Source organism: Equus quagga, chromosome 14, assembly GCF_021613505.1.
Source record: "Equus quagga isolate Etosha38 chromosome 14, UCLA_HA_Equagga_1.0, whole genome shotgun sequence".
NCBI lineage: Eukaryota > Metazoa > Chordata > Mammalia > Perissodactyla > Equidae > Equus > Equus quagga.
In genome coordinates, this window is record NC_060280.1 from 25,474,863 (window position 1) to 25,493,659 (window position 18,797).

The window sequence follows — 18,797 nt, forward strand, 5'->3', positions numbered from 1 at the left end:
TGCCTACTTAATGGACATATGAATTTGGACAAGAAAGTTGTACTTTGTTTCTCTATTTCCTACTCTGTAATGAGAAGAATAATAACTAGTGCAAAGCACTGTTGTGAAGATTAAAAAAGTTTAACACTTTATAGCACTTAAAATAACTCCTGATATACAGTAAGAAATTTGTAACTGTTTGTTGATAATAATCTGAGCTACTTGGCTGATACTAAACATTCTCAGGCTAGGATATTCAATGAAAGCTCATACTGGTTGGAGTTGCCATCTCCATAGGTGTCTCCTGGACTTCACTCTTGGAGTTGTAGCGGAGTCAATAAATGATATCGCCTTCCTTGCCCAGATTTATTGCCAACAAAGAACAAAAACATGTGAGTCAAGCAAATGGCTTTCAGAACATCAGCATCATTACTCAACAAAAGCTGTGTAGTGTTTCTTGCTTAGCTATGTATCTAAACTGGTACACTGGAATTTTTAGCAATCTTTGCCTCTCCTCCCTCACATAAATTTAACTTATCTCAAAACCTCAGGTTTTTGGTTACCTTGTCAGGAAACCAATGGAATCCATAGATTGAGAAAGTGACAATGGAATCTGCAGTGAGCACTATCATGTGATAAATAAATCTGTGTGCTCTAGATTCTCTATTGAGTGTATCGATCTTTTTTGTTTGTCCCATTTTTAATTGTCTTCTTTCATAATTTCAACAGTATATTAAAATTCTTAATATCTCATAGCACATTTCCTGTTTCTCTCTCCTAGATCTTTAAGTAATTTCTGACTGATTGACTTCTACACACTTTTTTTGTTTTAAATAAGATTTTTTATTTTAAAATTCTTGTAGATTACAGAAAAATGCAAGTATAGTACTGCGAATTCTCACATAACCCATACATAATTTCCCCTATCATTAACATTTTACATAAGTATGGTCATTTGTTACTATTAATGAAGCAAGATTGATACACTATTATTAACTAAAGTTCATATATTATTCAGATTCTCTTAGTTTTTCCTAATGTCCTTTTTCTCTTTTGGGATCCCATCCAGGGTATCAAATTACATTTACTAGTTATGTCTCTTTAGCGTTCTCTTGGCTGTGACAGTTCCTCAGGCTTTGCCTGGTTTTGATGACTTGACAGTTTTTAAGAGTTCTGGTCAGGTTTTTGTAAAATGTTCCTAAATCGTGATTAGTCTGATTTTCCCCATGACTAGACTAGAGTTATGTGATTTGGGGAGGGAGATCAGTGAGGTAAAATACTGTATGCATCAAAACATATCAAGGGTACCTACTATCAACATGGCTCATCACTCTTGATGTTGCACTTCATCATCTGGCCAAAGTGGTGTTTGTCAGGATTCTCTTCCTCCCTCACTTCCAAGTTTACTCTTTGTCAGTAAGTTACAATGTGCAGGCCCCAAATTAACCAGTGAAAAGTTATGCTTCATCTCCTTGAGGATGGAGTATCCTCATAAATGTTTTGGAATTTTTTTCATGAGAGATTTGTCTACTTCCCCCATTTGTTTGTGTGTTCATTTATTTATATCAGTAAAGACTTACTGTAGGCTATAATCCAGTACTACTTAATTTTATCAAATTGTCAAGCTTTGGCCATTGGGATGTCTTTCAGTTGGTTTCTCTGTCCTCTTGGCATATCCCCATAATTGTGTGTTTTTAATTTTTTTGGGGGGTGGTCACTTCCTTACTTTCTGGCACCACAAGACGCTACAGGCTTATCTCATATATCACCTGCTTCAGTCTCAGAATGTGATATTTCTCATGGATCACTGGTTACTTTAATTTGATAATGGAATTAGAAACAAAATTCTGGGTACTAAGTGTGCTTTGCTATTAGAGTATCATTGCTTTAAGGGCCTCTCTGCTGAGAGACCAAGGAAACATATGTGCTTATGCTAACCTGTGTATATGCACACATATCTATAAATCTCTATCATCTATCTAAAGCTAAACATCTCTCTGTCTCTAAGTCTAATCCATTACCACATAAATTATTCTAGTGTCCTCTCATGTTTATATGTAAACTCCCACTCCATCAATGAGAAAACTGGCCCCCACCATATACCATCCATTCACATAATTGCTCAATAACAGTATACGCATATGTAGCTGCATTAGAATTATTAACTTCTAACCTCATGGGAAAAAAATTATCCATTAGTGTACAGTGCTTATGTGTAGTTCTTTTTCCCTTAGTCTCGCAGATTCCACTCCTTTCCAAGGTTACGTAGATTGGTTCACTTTCTCCCATCAACTTTAGTGAGGTTTTTTTCCTACATTTTAAGATAATAAGAAGGAGGGGAAACATATCAAATCAATTTATTAATTCAGGATTACCATAATAGCAAAACTCGAAGATATTACATATAAATAAAAATATAAATTAATAATCACCTTGAATATTAATGCGAAAATCCTTAAATATCAGCAAACTGAATCCAGCAACATGTAAAATGTGGTATATAGCAAGACAAGAAGACTTCATACCGAGAGAATAGAAATGGCTTATTATTAAAAAAATCACTCATTATGGGCCAGCCAGTTGGCACAGTGGTTAAGTTCACACGTTCTGCTTCAGTGGTCCAGGGTTCCCTGCAGCAGGAGTCCCAAGTATAAAGTAGAGGAAGATGGGCATGGATGTTAGCTCATGGCCAGTCTTCCTCAGCAAAAAGAGGAGGCATTGGCGGCAGATGTTAGCTCAAGGCTAATCTTCCTCGAAAAAAAAAAAGAATCACTCATTATAATTAACCTTAACAGAATAAAGGAGGAAAGTCATATACTCTTATCAATAGAGGTAGAAATATCATTTGACACAATTCAACATAAAAACATGTTAAAAATGCTAAGCACATAGGACTAGAAGAGGCCTCCTCAACCCAATAGTAGACATGTATAAAACTCTACAAGTACCATGTTTTAGTGTAATGCTAAGTGACGGACTCAGCTTCTGAAGTGATGCTTTTAGTTTGCAATTTTGAAAAACAGCAACAATCTCGACAAAGCAACCCACGGACTACATTTTCCTTAATATTGAAAGGGGATTGCTTTCCTCAAAGAGCATGAACACAGCAAAAGGGTCCACTTGGAAGCTATTTTATTTAGCACTGTACTTTCTAGGCAGTGAAATAAGGTCAGTAAAAGATATAGAATTCATACTAATTCTTTAAGTAGATAATCTTACTGACTTACAGAAATGTTTATGGTACTAATGAACGAATTTAGCAAGGTGCCGGAATACAAGATTTATATAAAAAATCAAATATATTTAAATATTTTATCAATAAATAATTAAAAATTAAATTTTAAATTCTAATTGAAATAGCAACTAAATAATGAAATGCTTATGGGTTAAATTTACAAAATATGTAAAACACTGTTCAGTGAAAATTACGAGGTGTTAGTGAGTGTGTAAAGAAGACCTCCATAAATAGGGAAAAATATCATATTCATGGATTGAAATATCCATGTTTTCCTGAATGGGCAGTGTGCTTTTCATGGTCTATGGAAAAAATAGAATAAGACTGTAAAGAGAGATCTGGGATACTTTATTGAATAAGGCTTAGAAGGAACCTTGAAAGATATGAAATTATTAATTTGGTGAAAGCAATCTAATGAATTACAGGAGAGTCTTCATGTTTAAAAATATAATGAAAAACCAAGGTGTGGATTTTCCTTGATGATTGTGATATACCTTAGGAATAAAGGCTAGAGTCATAGTTGAGAATGTAAGTGACATCTGGCAGAGATCTTAGCTTTTTGCTTTACTGCTATTTATATCACGCCTAGAAATGTGTCTGACATTCATCTATTGTCAAATAATTATTTATTGAATATACCAATTAATTAATAATAAAGCTCATTTAATGTCAGGCTTAGGAGTTTGCACTGGAAGGCATCTGAAGTTACTAAAATAGTTAAATTAGGCTATTTCATATGTAAATATGTATTAAATGTTTATTCTACATCAGGTCAAGGATTCACAGAAAGATGGTTATTGAGGGTGGAGAGACACTTTTTTGTTATTAGTTATTTGTTTTGTTTTGTTCTTCAACAGTTTTTTTCTGTGCTCATTTTCCCATTCCCTGAGTTGTTTTTTTCTTCATTGAGCTGAGGCTTGGTAAATGAAGAGAAAATTAAGGTCTCAACTGGTATAGAAAACTTTGGAAAGACAGAAATAGTCTGTCTCTAGAGTAGCACCAGACTCCTAAGGGAATGTCACCTGTGTTATAAACCCCATCTCAGTATAGTTCCTGCTGAGCCGAGACACGCTTCTCAGTGTGACCCAACACAAGCACTTATGCATTTCTTTTCTGAAGTTCAGATTTGTGTAAGTATTTTAGCACTGATTAGAAGGAACATTTACATATTCAACGTATTCTGAGAAGATGACGGTCTCTAAAAGAAAAGATGGTGGAAGAGAGAGGCAAGTGATTAGTATGAGAGAGACTAAATATGTAGATAACAATGCATAATGCTCATCAAGGAAGATGACAAGGAGACAAAGTAAAAATAATTATGCCAATGCAATCAGAGATATCTGTTCTAATTTATGCCCCTCCTCATCTGAGGACACCAAAGTAGACTTTGAAGAATTGAAGCTTCTCAAATGTAAGCGAGAAGACTGAGAACAACTATATAATGTATTTATTAACTGTGTAAATATTGGTGTCAGGTAAATCTTTTCTAAATTATCAGATCTCTGAACAAGCTGTTTAACTTCACAGGAAAATGTAATGGTGATAATAACTTCTTTATTAGAGATTCTTTCCCAGTTATATGGGGTCATGCATGTAGATTCATGTAAAGCTCTTGTCATCACAGTGTTTTTGACCCTATAAAACTAGTGGTTGTTGTTGCTGATATTTTAAATACAACCCTATAGAATACAATTTCAGTGTGACTTGAGACCATCAGGCAAGTGTTGAGATTACCAGGTATCTTTTTAAGGCAGCCTATCTCATTCTGGTGAGGTCTATTATGTAACGACAATTATAGGGGAGGGAAGTATTTTTGGTTGCTGCTGTTCTTGGCATGGCCATACTCCTAGGCGCTTGAGGGGCACCTCAGACAGTAAATGTGTAATACACATTTGGCTTTTGGTTGAATAAATGTATAATTCATAGAGCTAAATTATTTAAGGAATAGTATTCAATGACTCCCAGATTATTTCACTCATTTATATCAGAGACAAAGTCTACTGCTCCATAATGGCAGCCCCAGCTGCTTTCCTGTAGCACATGCCATTAAATTTGCTTTTTCATAGCAACCACCAGCATTACCGGCTGATTTTAAATATGAGTTAAGAGTCAGACAATTTGTCCTCCTATTGTTTACTTGCACAACACACAGTCCTGTGTTGGAGGAAATACATTTCATAAATATTTCATTGATGATAGTTTTATTGAAAATACTTTACCATTTCTGAAATTTCACTGGAGAATAGAAAAGCAAGTTTCTATCTGTTTGATTTGTCATCTTCTTAGTATATTTATTATTAGTTTTAATTCAACATGATGAAGAAAATCCCCAAACCCTACAACCTAGGAATTGCTATGATTAATATTCAGAATAATTTAGTAAGAATTCAATGTATTTCTTTTCAGTTTTCTTGTGCAATTGAGTTTTTCCTTAATGACAGCATACTGTGTATCCAGAGGCAGTATAGTGTAGTGATTAAATATGTTTGCTCTGGACCTGACCCACTGCTTGTTACTTTTAAGACAATGTCTGTTATTTGACCTCTCTGTGGTTTATTTATGTCAGCTAATAAAATGGAAAATTACCAGACACATGGTATTGGTAAGTATTTTTAAACAAATTGTATTCTGCTTCTACATATGACATATTGCAAAACGTATAAAAATTGCCCGTAATAGTAAAACATTTTATTGATTGCTATGTTGGTCAAATGAATGTAGCATAATTTACTTAGGTAATCCAAAATATCTGAACCACACTCAATCACCCCTTTTATAACCTCAGAGGGAGACAGCATAGGGAAAACTTCAAATTATTTTAAAATATTTATTCATGAACATTGTAACTCCTACCTGTGCATTACTCCAGCAGACAAAATAGAAACAAATCTTTAGGAGTTCCTACTTTTCACATAGATCAGAGTCAGTCCACTCAGATAACTACTTTTTTCTTGCTATCCAGCTCCCTAAGCGTAGCCTACTTCCAGTTTTTCTAGAGCCCAAGATGGTTTAATTGAAGAGAGAGAGAGCTTCTTTCCTTGTTTTCCTCCTTTCCTAAATGTCTCAAAAGACTGGAAGAAATGCTTAAAAGAAGAGAAAAAGTGCTTTTGTAAATCTGTGGTCCTCTCATGCACTTTCCCACTTAAGAGTTTTGCTGGAAGCAGGAAGTGAAGAGAAAGCAACATTTACCATCCACTGCTACGAGAACACCAATATAAGGGGCAACAGGAGATGACCACCAATATCAGGGGCAACATGAGATGACCATGAGGCCTGGAAAATCTTTCCCTGTGACAACGGGGAGAAATGAGCATAGTGAAAGTTCTGTTACTAAGCAGTAGTATCTAATTTTGTTATCATCTTCACTTTGCACATGACACAGTAGAGATGGCCCCTAACAATGATGGAACCAAATCACTTGGCAATCAGTTCAAAAGTATGTGTTTGTTTGAAGGAGGGAAATGTACCTTTATCCCACAGCCCTTTAACATCAGGAATTTTCCTAGAAGAGATCTGAGTTTCAACTTCAAATAATTTCAGAAAGACCCAATTAGTTTTCTGATGTAATGGGTTAATTAACTCTAGAAGAAGCTGTTAAGTAGTTGTGATCATCCTAATGCCAAGAAGTAAAAACAGGACCTTTAAAAATATTTATATTTCCTGTTTTACTATCCTTGAGCAATGCTTGAGGTTTTTAAGCAGTCAGTGATTTCAAGTTGAAAATAACTTAGAGATATTTAGTTTTTATTCACCTCATCAACTTTTACTTTTAAATATAGTTTTTCAGGTAGTTCTTTTTCTGTAAATATGTAAGAATAAATGGAGTACGATTTATTTTATTTTTTATCTCTAAACTGTACAAATCACATATACACAAAATATCTCAAACCCGTAGGTGAATTTTTTTGAGAAGAAGATTACCCCTGAGCTAATATCTGCCACCAATCCTCCTCTCTTTTTGCTGAGGAAGATTGACCCTCAGCTAACATCCGTGCCCATCTTCCTCTACTTTATATGTGGGACGCCTGCCACAGCATGGCTTGATAAGCAGTGTGTAGGTCCACACCTGGGATCCGAACTGGCAAACCCCAGGCCACTGAAGTGGAGTTTGTGAACTTAACCGCTGTGCCACGGGGCCAGCCTCTGTAGCTAATTTTTTTAACTATCCTTAGAACACTATACTCTTTAGTATTGTTAGAAGCTATAATACAATCACAAGCGTGATATACAAACTTGAGAATGAAAAAAGGAAGAAAGATCAAAATAAATGATAATTTATATTTGAAAAGATGAGCACTTGGAAAGACTGGAATTGTAAAAGAAAAGAGCATTGATTGGGGATTTTATTTTAGATTTTAATAGACTATTAGTTAGAACTTCTTTATATATTTGGGAAAAATTTTACAATATTTTGCTAAATAAAAAAACAGTGCTTAAAATCAGTATATATTTTATAATACTCTCAAATATAAAGATGATAAAGAGGGCCAACCCAGTGGCATACTGGTTAAGTTTGCTTGCTATGTATGGAGACCCAGGGTTCATAGGGTCAGATTCCAGGCAAGGACCTACATACCACTCACCAAGCCATGCTGAGGCAGCATCCCACATACAAAATAGATTTGGCCCACAAATATTAGCTCATGGACAATATTCCTCAAGCAAAAAGAGGAAGATTGGCAACAGATGTTTGCTCAGGGCCAAATCTTCCTCACCAAAAAAGAAGAAGAAGAAGAAGAAGTGTGAAGAAGTGTAAAAAGAAAAGATGATAAAGACATATTTAAAAATGAGAATAAATTATTTGGCAGTGTTACAGATGGATTTGTGTTTATTTTATTGTGCTGTTGTACATATGCTTTATTTAAGGAACAAGAAAAATGACTTAAAATAACATGGTACTTTAACTTACAGATTTTTTTTAAAAAAGGAAAAAAAAACAATTCCTTTAATAAATCAGGATGAAGTTCTTTAGCAGAAGGGGAATGCAATAAATTATGTTATTTTCAAATATTTTCCCAGGGTCATTCAACCTGCACTATGAATTCTCTTAATACATTCTATCCTTTCTGACTAGATTTGAGGATCGAAGGGATTTGACATCATTGCCCCATCATGGCACTTACCAATGACACCTTCTTCAAGCCATCTCTCTTCACACTGGTTGGAGTTCCAGGCCTTGAATCAGTGCAGCACTGGATCGGGATCCCGTTCTTCATCTCTTTCATCCTGGCCGTGATTGGAAATGGCCTCCTCATCACCATCATCCACACTGAGCGTAGTCTTCATGAGCCCATGTATATCTTTTTAGCTGTGTTGGCAGCTACTGACCTAGGCCTGACTCTGTGCATTACCCCTAAAATGCTGGTGATCTTTTGGCTGCACTCAAGGGAGATTCAGTTTGACTGCTGTCTAATCCAGATGTATTTCACCCACACTTTCCAGTGCATGGAGTCCGGCATACTCCTTACCATGGCCTTTGACCGTTATGTGGCTATCTGTGAGCCCCTGAGACATTCTGCTATCTTCACGAAGAAGGTGCTCATTAGCATCATCACAGTTGTGACCATTCGGGCATCTCTTATCATCATCATGTGTCCACTTCTAATTAAGTTGCGCCTGAAGCATTTCCGGACCACAGTCATCTCTCATTCCTACTGTGAGCACATGGCTGTGGTAAAGCTGGCTGCAGAAAATGTCAGAATCAATAAAGCTTATGGACTGTTTGTGGCTTTCTCAGTCCTTGGATTTGACGTGATCTTTATCTTCTTGTCCTATGCCTTTATCTTCCAGGCTGTCTTTAAATTGTCACAAAAGGAGGCACAACTCAAGGCATTCAACACGTGCACAGCCCACATCTTTGTCTTTCTCCAATTCTATATTCTCACATGTTTTACATCCTTCATACATAGATTTGGCTTCAATGTTGCTCCTTATGTGCACATTCTTCTATCCAACCTTTATCTGCTTGTTCCTCCCCTGCTTAACCCTATTGTCTATGGAGTAAAGACTAAACAGATCCGAGAGACAGTTATCAAAATGTTCACTCCTAAGAATTAAATTGACAGGCACTCCTGTGCCTCATACCCTCTTCACAATAATATGCCTAGCAATTCTTGTCATATAGCATTGTCAGTGGTCATCTTTGCATTATTCTAGTTCCCACAATATAGGTACAGATTTTATAAATAAAATTAGTAATAATTTATCTCCATATTTTCAGACACCGTTTTAAACCTTTTAATCCTTTTACAAAAGCCGATGATGTTTTACATGAAAACCTTATTAACAGTTATAATTATCCTTTTTGTTGTATTCTATCCTTGAATGGGGTCAGTTTTACACAATGTTACCCCAGGTTGTGTGCTTTTCACCAACAGCTACTGTCACACCTATTCTCTTCCTTTTTAACCCTAGATTCTAAACTATGGATACGTGGTGACAACTTTTATATTTCAATCATTGGTGACTTTCTAATTCCATGAGATCTCATTCACTATTATACATTTATATATAACATGTCACAATGGGTATTTCAACTCTGACCTCATTTCTATTCTGTTAAGCAACTGTGGGTTCTACACCATATGTTCTTGTTAGAACTCAATGTTTCCTATGAAAAGAAAAATTGTGTCATTAAATTCTATTTTAATCTCTCTAATATTCTAGAAGTGGCTTCTTGAAGACTGACAGCTCATTAAATTGTATAGAAAGATTTCCATTTATTTTTTTTAGTGTATCAGGAGAGTAAGCAGAGGTGTTCTTGAAGGATAATCAAGACATAAGAGCCGTGTGTTTTCCCTGGTATGTTACCTACTAACTTCATGAAAGTGGGAGAATTACTTACTAGCCTGTGCCACCATAATTACATTTCTGAGTTGCTCAAAAAGCTAATCATTCTTGTATTCACTTATATATATCTCAATATTTCCAAAGATTATATCTCTAATTTAATATGTGTACACTTCAATGATTTGAATTATAGATGTCAATCTCATCTTGAGCTTCTAGAAATCCCTGTATTTGTCTCTCTGGACTGATTTATCAGTTCCTGAATTCAGTGAAGGTGTTTTGAGCAGACACATGTCTAAAATATGGATAAACTCCACTGAAATAAGGTCTCAGAATGCACATTTTATGTTTTCCTCCTCCAGAAGATCAAAATAACATTTAACATGTCACATTTTTCCACTTCTATACACATTTTTTAACATTTTCATTCAATGCATCTTCTTCTCTACTTCCCCTTTGTAATTGATCTGAAAATGTTCATCATTCGCAGGCTTGATATTTGCCTCTTTACTCACCACCGCTTTGGAACTATTTCTTTTGCAATCCGCATGACTTTCAATTGCTACAGTTTGTTTACTAAACAGCTGAAATAAAATAATGCATTGAAATTAGAAGATTATATTTACTATTTACATATTACAGTTTAGGGTTTACTAAGGATGGTATTAGTTTGCATTTTTCTCCCTGATCAAGAAAATAGGGTCAAAAGTGCGTGTTTGTGTTTCTGTGTGTGTTTCTTTGAGTTCCTGTGTTGGCATAGAGTGGATCTGCAGGAAACTAGTTTTGCTGAAGTAGATCAAGACCAAAATTCTAAGAAATGCTTCCATTTAAGGGGCATATGTAAAGGGAAATCAGAAAAAGAGACCAAGAAAGATTAGTAAGCAGTAAGATAGGGGAATGTCTTGAAGACAAAGCAGTGCACTATTTCAATAAGAATAAAGAGAAAAGCACTTACAAATGTTGGATAAAGAAAAATTCTCATTAGATTTTGTCATGGAGGCCATTTGTGGTGTTAAAGCACTTTTAGTAAAAGAGATTAACAATAAATAAGTTTATAAATTGTAGACTGAAACTTTGCAGAGCTGTATAGACACAGAGTGAGATAAAGAGTAGGCAGAGTCTATCATAGGTGAAATAAAGGGCATCTATACTCTTAAAATATGAAGATGTGTAGAGGACCACTCACTAAATATAGCACGCTTTTCTAGATTCAGTTCCTTTTGGGGAGTTAAGGGTAGAGCGTCGCAAGTATCTATACTATTCACCATACTTTTCAATGTTATCATATTTGATTATCATTCACCAGTTGAAGGTCATTTGGGTTGTTCTCACTCTCTGGTAAGTATGAATAAACCTTCTATTAATATTCATCTGCAGGTTATTGTATAAACATAAGCTTTTATTTCATGAACTTACGTTCCTATAGGAGTGGGATTGTTAGGTCATATAGTAAGTGTATGCTTAACTTTATAAGAAATTGTTCAAAGGTTTTCCAAACCTTCCAACATTTTGTACTCCCCCTAGTATGAATGCAATTTCTAGTTATTCCACATCAGCTCCACCATTTGGTCTTTTCAGGTTTTTGTTTGTTTTTTTTTGTATACTTATATGCTATTCCATGTTATCTGCATTTTCATAGAAATTTTAGAATCACCTGGATCAACAAAATTACTGACCAGATTTTTATCGTAATTAAATAGATACTTTATCGGGTTGAGGAAGTTTCCTTCTATTTCCAATTTTCAGAGAGTTTTCATCATGAATGAATGATAATTTTTGTCAAATACTTTTTTTTATATCTATTGACATAAGCATATGTGTTTTTTCTTTTGTCATTTGAACTCACTGTGAATTAGATTTTTTTCAAGACTTTATTTTTTAGAGAAGTTTTAGGCTTACAACAAAGTTGAGAGGAAGGTACAGGTTTTCCATATACTACTTGTCTCCACACATGCATAACTTTTCACATTATTAACATCACCCGCTAGAATAGTACATTTATTTTACCAAGGATAAACCTAAATTGACACATCATAATTCCCTAAAGTCCTTTGTTTATATTAGGGTTTACTTTTCATGTTGTACATTCCATATGTTTGAACAAAAGTATACTGACATATGCCCATCACTATAATATCATATACAGTATTTTCACTGCCCTGAAAATTCCCTGTATTCTGCCTTTTTATCTGCCCTCTTCATCCCTGACAATCACAGATCTTTTTACACTCTCCATAGTTTTGCCTTTTCCAGAATGTCCTAGAGTTGGAATCATACAGTACACAGCCTTTTCACATTGGCCTCTTTCACTTAGTAATATGCATTTAAGTCATCTCCCTGTCTTTTAACGGCTTGATAGCTCATTTATTTTTAGCACTGAATAGTATTCTACTGTATAGCTGCTTCACAGTTTATTTAACCATTCACCCATTGAAGGACATCTTGGTTACATCTAAATTATGGCAATTATGAATAAAGCTGCTATAAATATCTATGTGAAGGTTTTTATGTGGACATAAGTTTTTAATTCCTTTGGGTAGATATCAGGGGGCACAATTCCTGGATCGTATGGTAAGAGTATGTTTTGTTTGGTAAGAATCCATCAAAATGTCTTCTAAAGTGGCTGAACCATTTTGCATTCCAACTAGTAATAAATGAAATTTCTTGCTTCCCTACATCCTCAGGAGGATTTGGTGTTGTCAGTGTTCTAGATTTTGGCCATTTTAATAGGCATGCAGTGGTATATCATTATTGTTTTAATTTTCATTTCTCTGATGACATACAATGTAGAGCATCTTTACATATACTTACTTATCATCTGTATAACTTCTTTTTTGTTTTGTTTTTTGAGGAAGATTAGCCCTGAGCTAACTGCTGCCAATCCTCCTCTTTTTGCTAAGGAAGACAGGCCCTGAGCTAACATCCATGCCTATCTTCCTCTACTTTATATATGGGATGCCTACCACAGCATGGTGTGCCAAGTGGTGCCAAGCAGTGCCATGTCTGCATCCGGGATCTGAACCAACGAACCCTGGGCCGCAGAAGCAGAAGGATGCACTTAGTCGCTGGCCACTGAGCCGACCCCTGTATAACTTCTTTGATGAGGTGTCTGTTAAAGTCACTGGCCCATTTTTAATAGAGTTGTTTTCTTATTGTTGAGTTTTAAATGTTCTTTGTATATATTGGAGCTCTTTATCAAATGTATCATTTGCAAATATTTTCTCTCAATCTGTAGCTTGACTTTTCATTCTCTTGGCATTTTCTTTTGCAGATAAGACGTTTTTATTTTAATGAAGTCCAGTTTATTAATTAAACTGGTATTAACTAAACACATCTTTGGTGTTTTATCTAAAAAGGCATCATCATATTCCAGGTCACCCACTCTTTCTCCTATGTTATCTTCTAGGAGTTTTGAAGTTTTATATTTTAGATTTAGGTCTATGATCCATTTTGAGTTAAATTTTATGACATGTGTAAGTACTGTGTCTATGTTCATCTTTTTTTTTGCATGTGAGTGTCCAGGTGCTCCAGCACCAATTGTTGAAAAGACAATGTTTGCTCCACTGTATTGTGTTTGCTTTTTTGTCAAAGATCAGTTGACTGTATTCATAGGGATCTGTTTCTGGACTGTCCATTCTGGTCCATTGATCTATTTGTCTATTCTTTCACCAATACAACACTGTCTTTACTGTGGCTTTAAGTCTTAAAGTGTGATAGTGTCAGTCCTTCAACTTTGTTCCTCTCTTTCAACGTTATGTTGGCTATTCTGGGTCTTTTTCCTCTCCATGTAAGCTTTAGAATCAGTCTGTTGATACCCATTAAATAATTTGCTGGGATTTTGATTGGAATTTCATTGACTCTATAGATCAATTTGGTAAGAATTGACATATTGCCAATATTGAGTTATTCTATTTATAAATGTGGGATATCTCATCATTTATTTAGTTCTTTGATTTTACTCATCAGAGTTTTCTAGTTTTTCGCATAGATCTTGTACATATTTTGTTTGATTGATGCCCTAGTATTTCATTTTGGGGAGTGTTAACGTAAATGGCATTGTGTTTTAATTTTAAATTCCACTTGTTCATTATTGATATATAGGTAAACAATTGACTTGGGAATTGATTTTGTATTCTGCAATTTTGCTGTAATCACTTATTAGTTAAAGGAGTTTTTGTGTTGATTCTTTTTGATTTTCTACATAGATGATCATGTCATTTGCAAACAAAGAGAGTTTTATAGCTTCCTTCTCAATCTGCATACTTTTATTTTCTTTTTTGCCTTATTGAATTAGCAAAGACTTCCAGTATGATGCTGTGAAGGAGTTATGAGAAGGGGCATCATTGCCTTCTATGTTCTTGGTCTTGGCAGGAAACCTTCTACTTTCTCACCATTAAGTATGGTGTTAGCTGTAGGGTTTTTGTATTGTTGGGGTAGCAAGCAGACAATTACTTACTGAAAAGATAATCTATCAGAGAGACAGCTAGGCTTGGGCTCTGGTGAACAAAAGGGAGAAAAGAACATAGCAACTTTAAATTAAGATAGAAGTCACCCCATGTTTATAAAGAGACAGAGATACAGACAGAAAGAGATAAAAATGTGGAAAAGAAGTAAAAGGACACACACGTAAAGTATGATGGGAAGGCATACCGAGAAAATTTGATGTAAAGAGAAAGAAACATGTGGGCAAACAGAGAAGATTACAGAATCCAGTATCAGCACAAAAGGCCTGAAAGAGGAGCATTTAAGAATAAGAAATGCCATGCTCTCCACAAGCCATCAAAACCCTTCTATAACTAGTTCATCATGGCTTGAGGCTCTACTTTCTCCCCCAGGCAGTTGGTTTTCCTTCTGCAGAGCAGTTTAACCTAATTTCTTTCTGATCACTCCCTCAACCTTCCCAGGATGTGTTGCTGCATGTCCACTTTGCTAGTGAGAGAATTTACCTCTGTCCTCATGTTAGGTATGCTGACAACAATTGATTTCTTTAAAAACTGGAAACTTTAGGGGCCATCCAGTGATGTAGTGGTTAATTTTGTCTGCTTCACTTCGATTGGCCTGGGGCTTAGGTATTTGCATCCCAGGGCAAACCTATACTCCACTCATCAAGCCATGCTGTGGCAGCATCCCACATATAAAAGAGAGGAAGTTTGGCACAGATGTTAGCTCAAGGACAATCTTCCTCAAGCAAAACAAGGAAGATTGGCAAGGTGTTAGCTCAGGGCCAGTCTTCCTCACCGAAAACCTGGAAACTTTATTACTTAAAAGTGGCTAAAGCTAAGAATTTCGTGTTAGCAATTAACACTAAAATTGTGACTTTATAGTGATAATTGAAGCAGTGTAACCCATCTCTCCTGACTTATAAGATGCAAAAAAACGGGCAATTGGTAAACTGACTGGCTCAGAGTCTATGCCTAAGGAAAGTGAGAAGCCTTGACATGGTTTGTTTTCATAGGCAAAAATGCCTTTAAAAGGCAAAAGTAAGAAAAGGCAGCTTATCTACCATTTGTCACAGTTAGATTGGTTAGGAGAAAAAATTTAATCATAATTTGGATTATTCTCTGAATATATTCCTACCTCCTCTCACTGTAGGCAGAATACACATCTGACACATTGTTTTAACATTTGGCTATGTGACTTGTCTTGGCACATGCAGTCTTAGCAGACATGAAAATAGAGCCCTAACATACCTGTGATTGCAGATTTGGGTTAATCTTTTCCTTCCTATGTGTTTTCATGTAAAGAATATGCCCCAGCGAAGCTACTACTGCTTTAGCTGGACCCTGGAATGAGACTCATGGAGATCAGAACCTAACAAAAAATCAACTGGACCTACTTTCTGATGCTGAACTGGCCCCAGTAGGTCACTGGAAAGAAAAACAAGTGTTTTGTGTTCAAAGCCACTGTTTTATGGGATGGTTAATTCAATAGAGTAACTTTGGAAAAGTCTGGTGAATACCTTCTAGTACTCATCCTGTTAAGAAGGTAAAAAGGTAATAATATAAATAAAGTGCTTAGAACAGTGCCAAAAATATAGAAAGCAAGTCTAAATGGCAATAATCAAAAAATCATACAGATCAGAAACTATAACAACACCTGTTTCTTTCAGATTTAACGTGTGTATGTCTGTATATATAACCAAGCAACCGATAGAGACAATAAATTGTATTTGTGTGACAAGACAGTGGGTCCAGAAGAAAGGCAATAATGGTCACAGTTGACCAGGCTGACCTTTAGGTAAGGTTTAGTAATGAGGGAGAAATCAGCAGGTAACACAGGGTGATCTGAACAAAGCATCTCTTCCAGATACCTGCAGGGACTGAGTATGCCTCATCTGGCTAAGTGCTTAACTTAGAGCTTCAGAAGGAAGCCAGCAAAAGCATCCCTCTCATTCTCCCCCAAATACTCTGCGTGTGTTGTTCATTTTCCTAGTGCACTAACCCAGTCTCTGCATATTGGCATTCTATCAATTCTTCTCCAAGGCTTAATGACAATATCTTCCACGAAGTCTTCCCTCATCCAGCCAAGGCAAAGTGATCTCTCTCATCTCTAAGTTCCCATCGTTTTGAAGGTGTGACTTTCATTTTGATATGCCATGAATTACTTCTAGAAACATTGTCAGATTTTCAAATTTTACAATACAGTGATCTTACAATGACAATGTTTACAAAAATTGAATTTTGTTTTTAGATTGTACAAAATCAATTCAAACCTGGCAACTTGGCAAATGTGACCAGTATTTAGCTCCACTTTTCCTTCATATCGTCTCTAAAATCTTCCCAGGTACTGATAATGATTGCAGCATCGACAGAAATATGACATTAAGTCTAAAATATTGATCAGTATGCTGCACGTTGGCAGCTGGTATGTATGTGCAAAGTGTTAGACTTCATTGAAATAATTATTCATTATCATGCTACACACAATACCATACATTTCTGCTCAGAAAACCCAGCGTGCAATATCATCTCCTGAAAAACTGAGGCTGTAAATGCAAGTGTTTATGTTTCTTAACATTTGGAATAAATTCATAGGGAACAAAAGGAATACATATGGAATGTACATTTAACAATACTAAACATAAAATGTTAGAGGGGCTCGGCTAAGTTTATCAACATATCTCACTTAACACTGAAACATATAAGGTAAGTTAACAAAACCTCTCCTTTTCAAAGGACAAAAATGAAGACAAAGTTAAAAACTTGTCTCAGGCCATGCTGCTCAATATTTACAGACTTGGATGTCTAAATCCATATTTTTTTGTCTCCATAAGCAAGCTATTTATGTCTTACATATAATGCAGGGAAGTGGTTTTGAGTTGGCCTCAATCAGGTTTTAACTTTTCAAAACTTGAAAGATATTAGGAACAAAGCATTAACTATAGGAAGATATTTGAATCTTTTAGAAATATTTGGACAAAGAAATTATTCTATATCTTCACAGACTGACAAAGGAGAATTGCATATTATGATAGGTGGCCTTTGTTTTTCTAAAACTTTAACCAATATTATTTTGCATTGATTTGATGCTTAATCAAATTTCCCTATTTAATTTGTGTGTACTGTATAGAATATTATTTTGAACTCCTATTTTGTACCATATAAATAATCAATTTTAATTGTGTTGAAATGAACATTTTATTGAAGAAAATCATTTGAATATGTGAATCTTGCTTTTCTTTTTTACTCATGAAAAATAAAATTTTGCTTAGAAATAATACCTACCCTTCAGAACTCTGTCTCCATTTTTATTATTAAAATTGTAAATTTCCTCTTGTACTCCTTATGGAAGCTGAATAGCTGAGAAAATACTGGATTTAAAAAGATATTTCCAGTGATTTTGCCACTGAACGCTACTGTCTTTTAGTTGTAGGGTGTGGAAACATAAAAGAAAGTTGATGATTGGAGACAGTGAACATTATGACTATAAACGACACTGCTAGAACATGAATATACATCTGCTCTTAAAGTTTTAAAAGAGAACATCATTACTTCCAGATTAACACATGAATCCTATCAGATGAACTGGAAATTTGTATGAACTTTTCCTCTAAATGCAACACACCACGAATTTAGTTTCTTTGAGGAAAAGTGTGGTGAACCTGTGTGGCATTGCATATGAGGGTCACGTATCAGATGGAGGTTTAAAATCGATTTAGTAAAATTAAATAAATAACTTATTAATGTAAAAATGTTCTCTATTATATGGGTTTTATTCTTTAATATTATTAAATTTGTGTTCTACTTAAAATGCAGCATCCAAATGAAGAAAAATATCAGGAAGAATGCTGATTGATAAACACTTGACAAAGAGGCCATCGAAAGTTTATTATTTGCATCTCCCTATTTCTAAGAGAAAAAAGAGAATTTAATGTGCTGAAGGTGTTCACAGGAAATAAATTCTTCCAATAACCGCATTTAGGTATCCCTTGCATCACCCTCCATTAGTTCCATACAGAGAGTTTTTACTGAAGTTTCTAGTCCATGCTGCTTGATGAAAAACAATCTATCTTCCATACTTCCAATCCCTGAAGAGATGTGTTATGGTCCATTTAGTCATTTAAAATTGCATGGTCATTGCTTTGCCATTGGATGGTGATTTGCCATCCGAAAATGAGTTCCTAGCCTCCTTAGTACTTGCTCTCATGTGCTATTTCCTTATTTTTATGTGGACATCAGTTTGTACCAACAGCCAATTCAGGAAGAATTATCAAAAAGTGCCTTACATCACCAGGAATTATGGTGGAGAGATACCGTTATAAGATAATGCAAAATGCCTGCAAGAAAATCCAGCA

At 35.2% G+C, this 18,797-nt stretch overlaps 1 protein-coding gene across 1 annotated transcript; it reads left to right on the top strand.

The window, feature by feature from the left end:
• The first annotated feature begins 8,326 nt into the window (after window positions 1-8,326).
• Window positions 8,327-9,271, top strand: LOC124225396 (olfactory receptor 52A5-like). The gene has a single exon (XM_046638055.1). It carries the CDS (start codon window positions 8,327-8,329, stop codon window positions 9,269-9,271), a length of 945 nt encoding a protein of 314 aa, XP_046494011.1.
• Window positions 9,272-18,797: the final 9,526 nt, after the last annotated feature.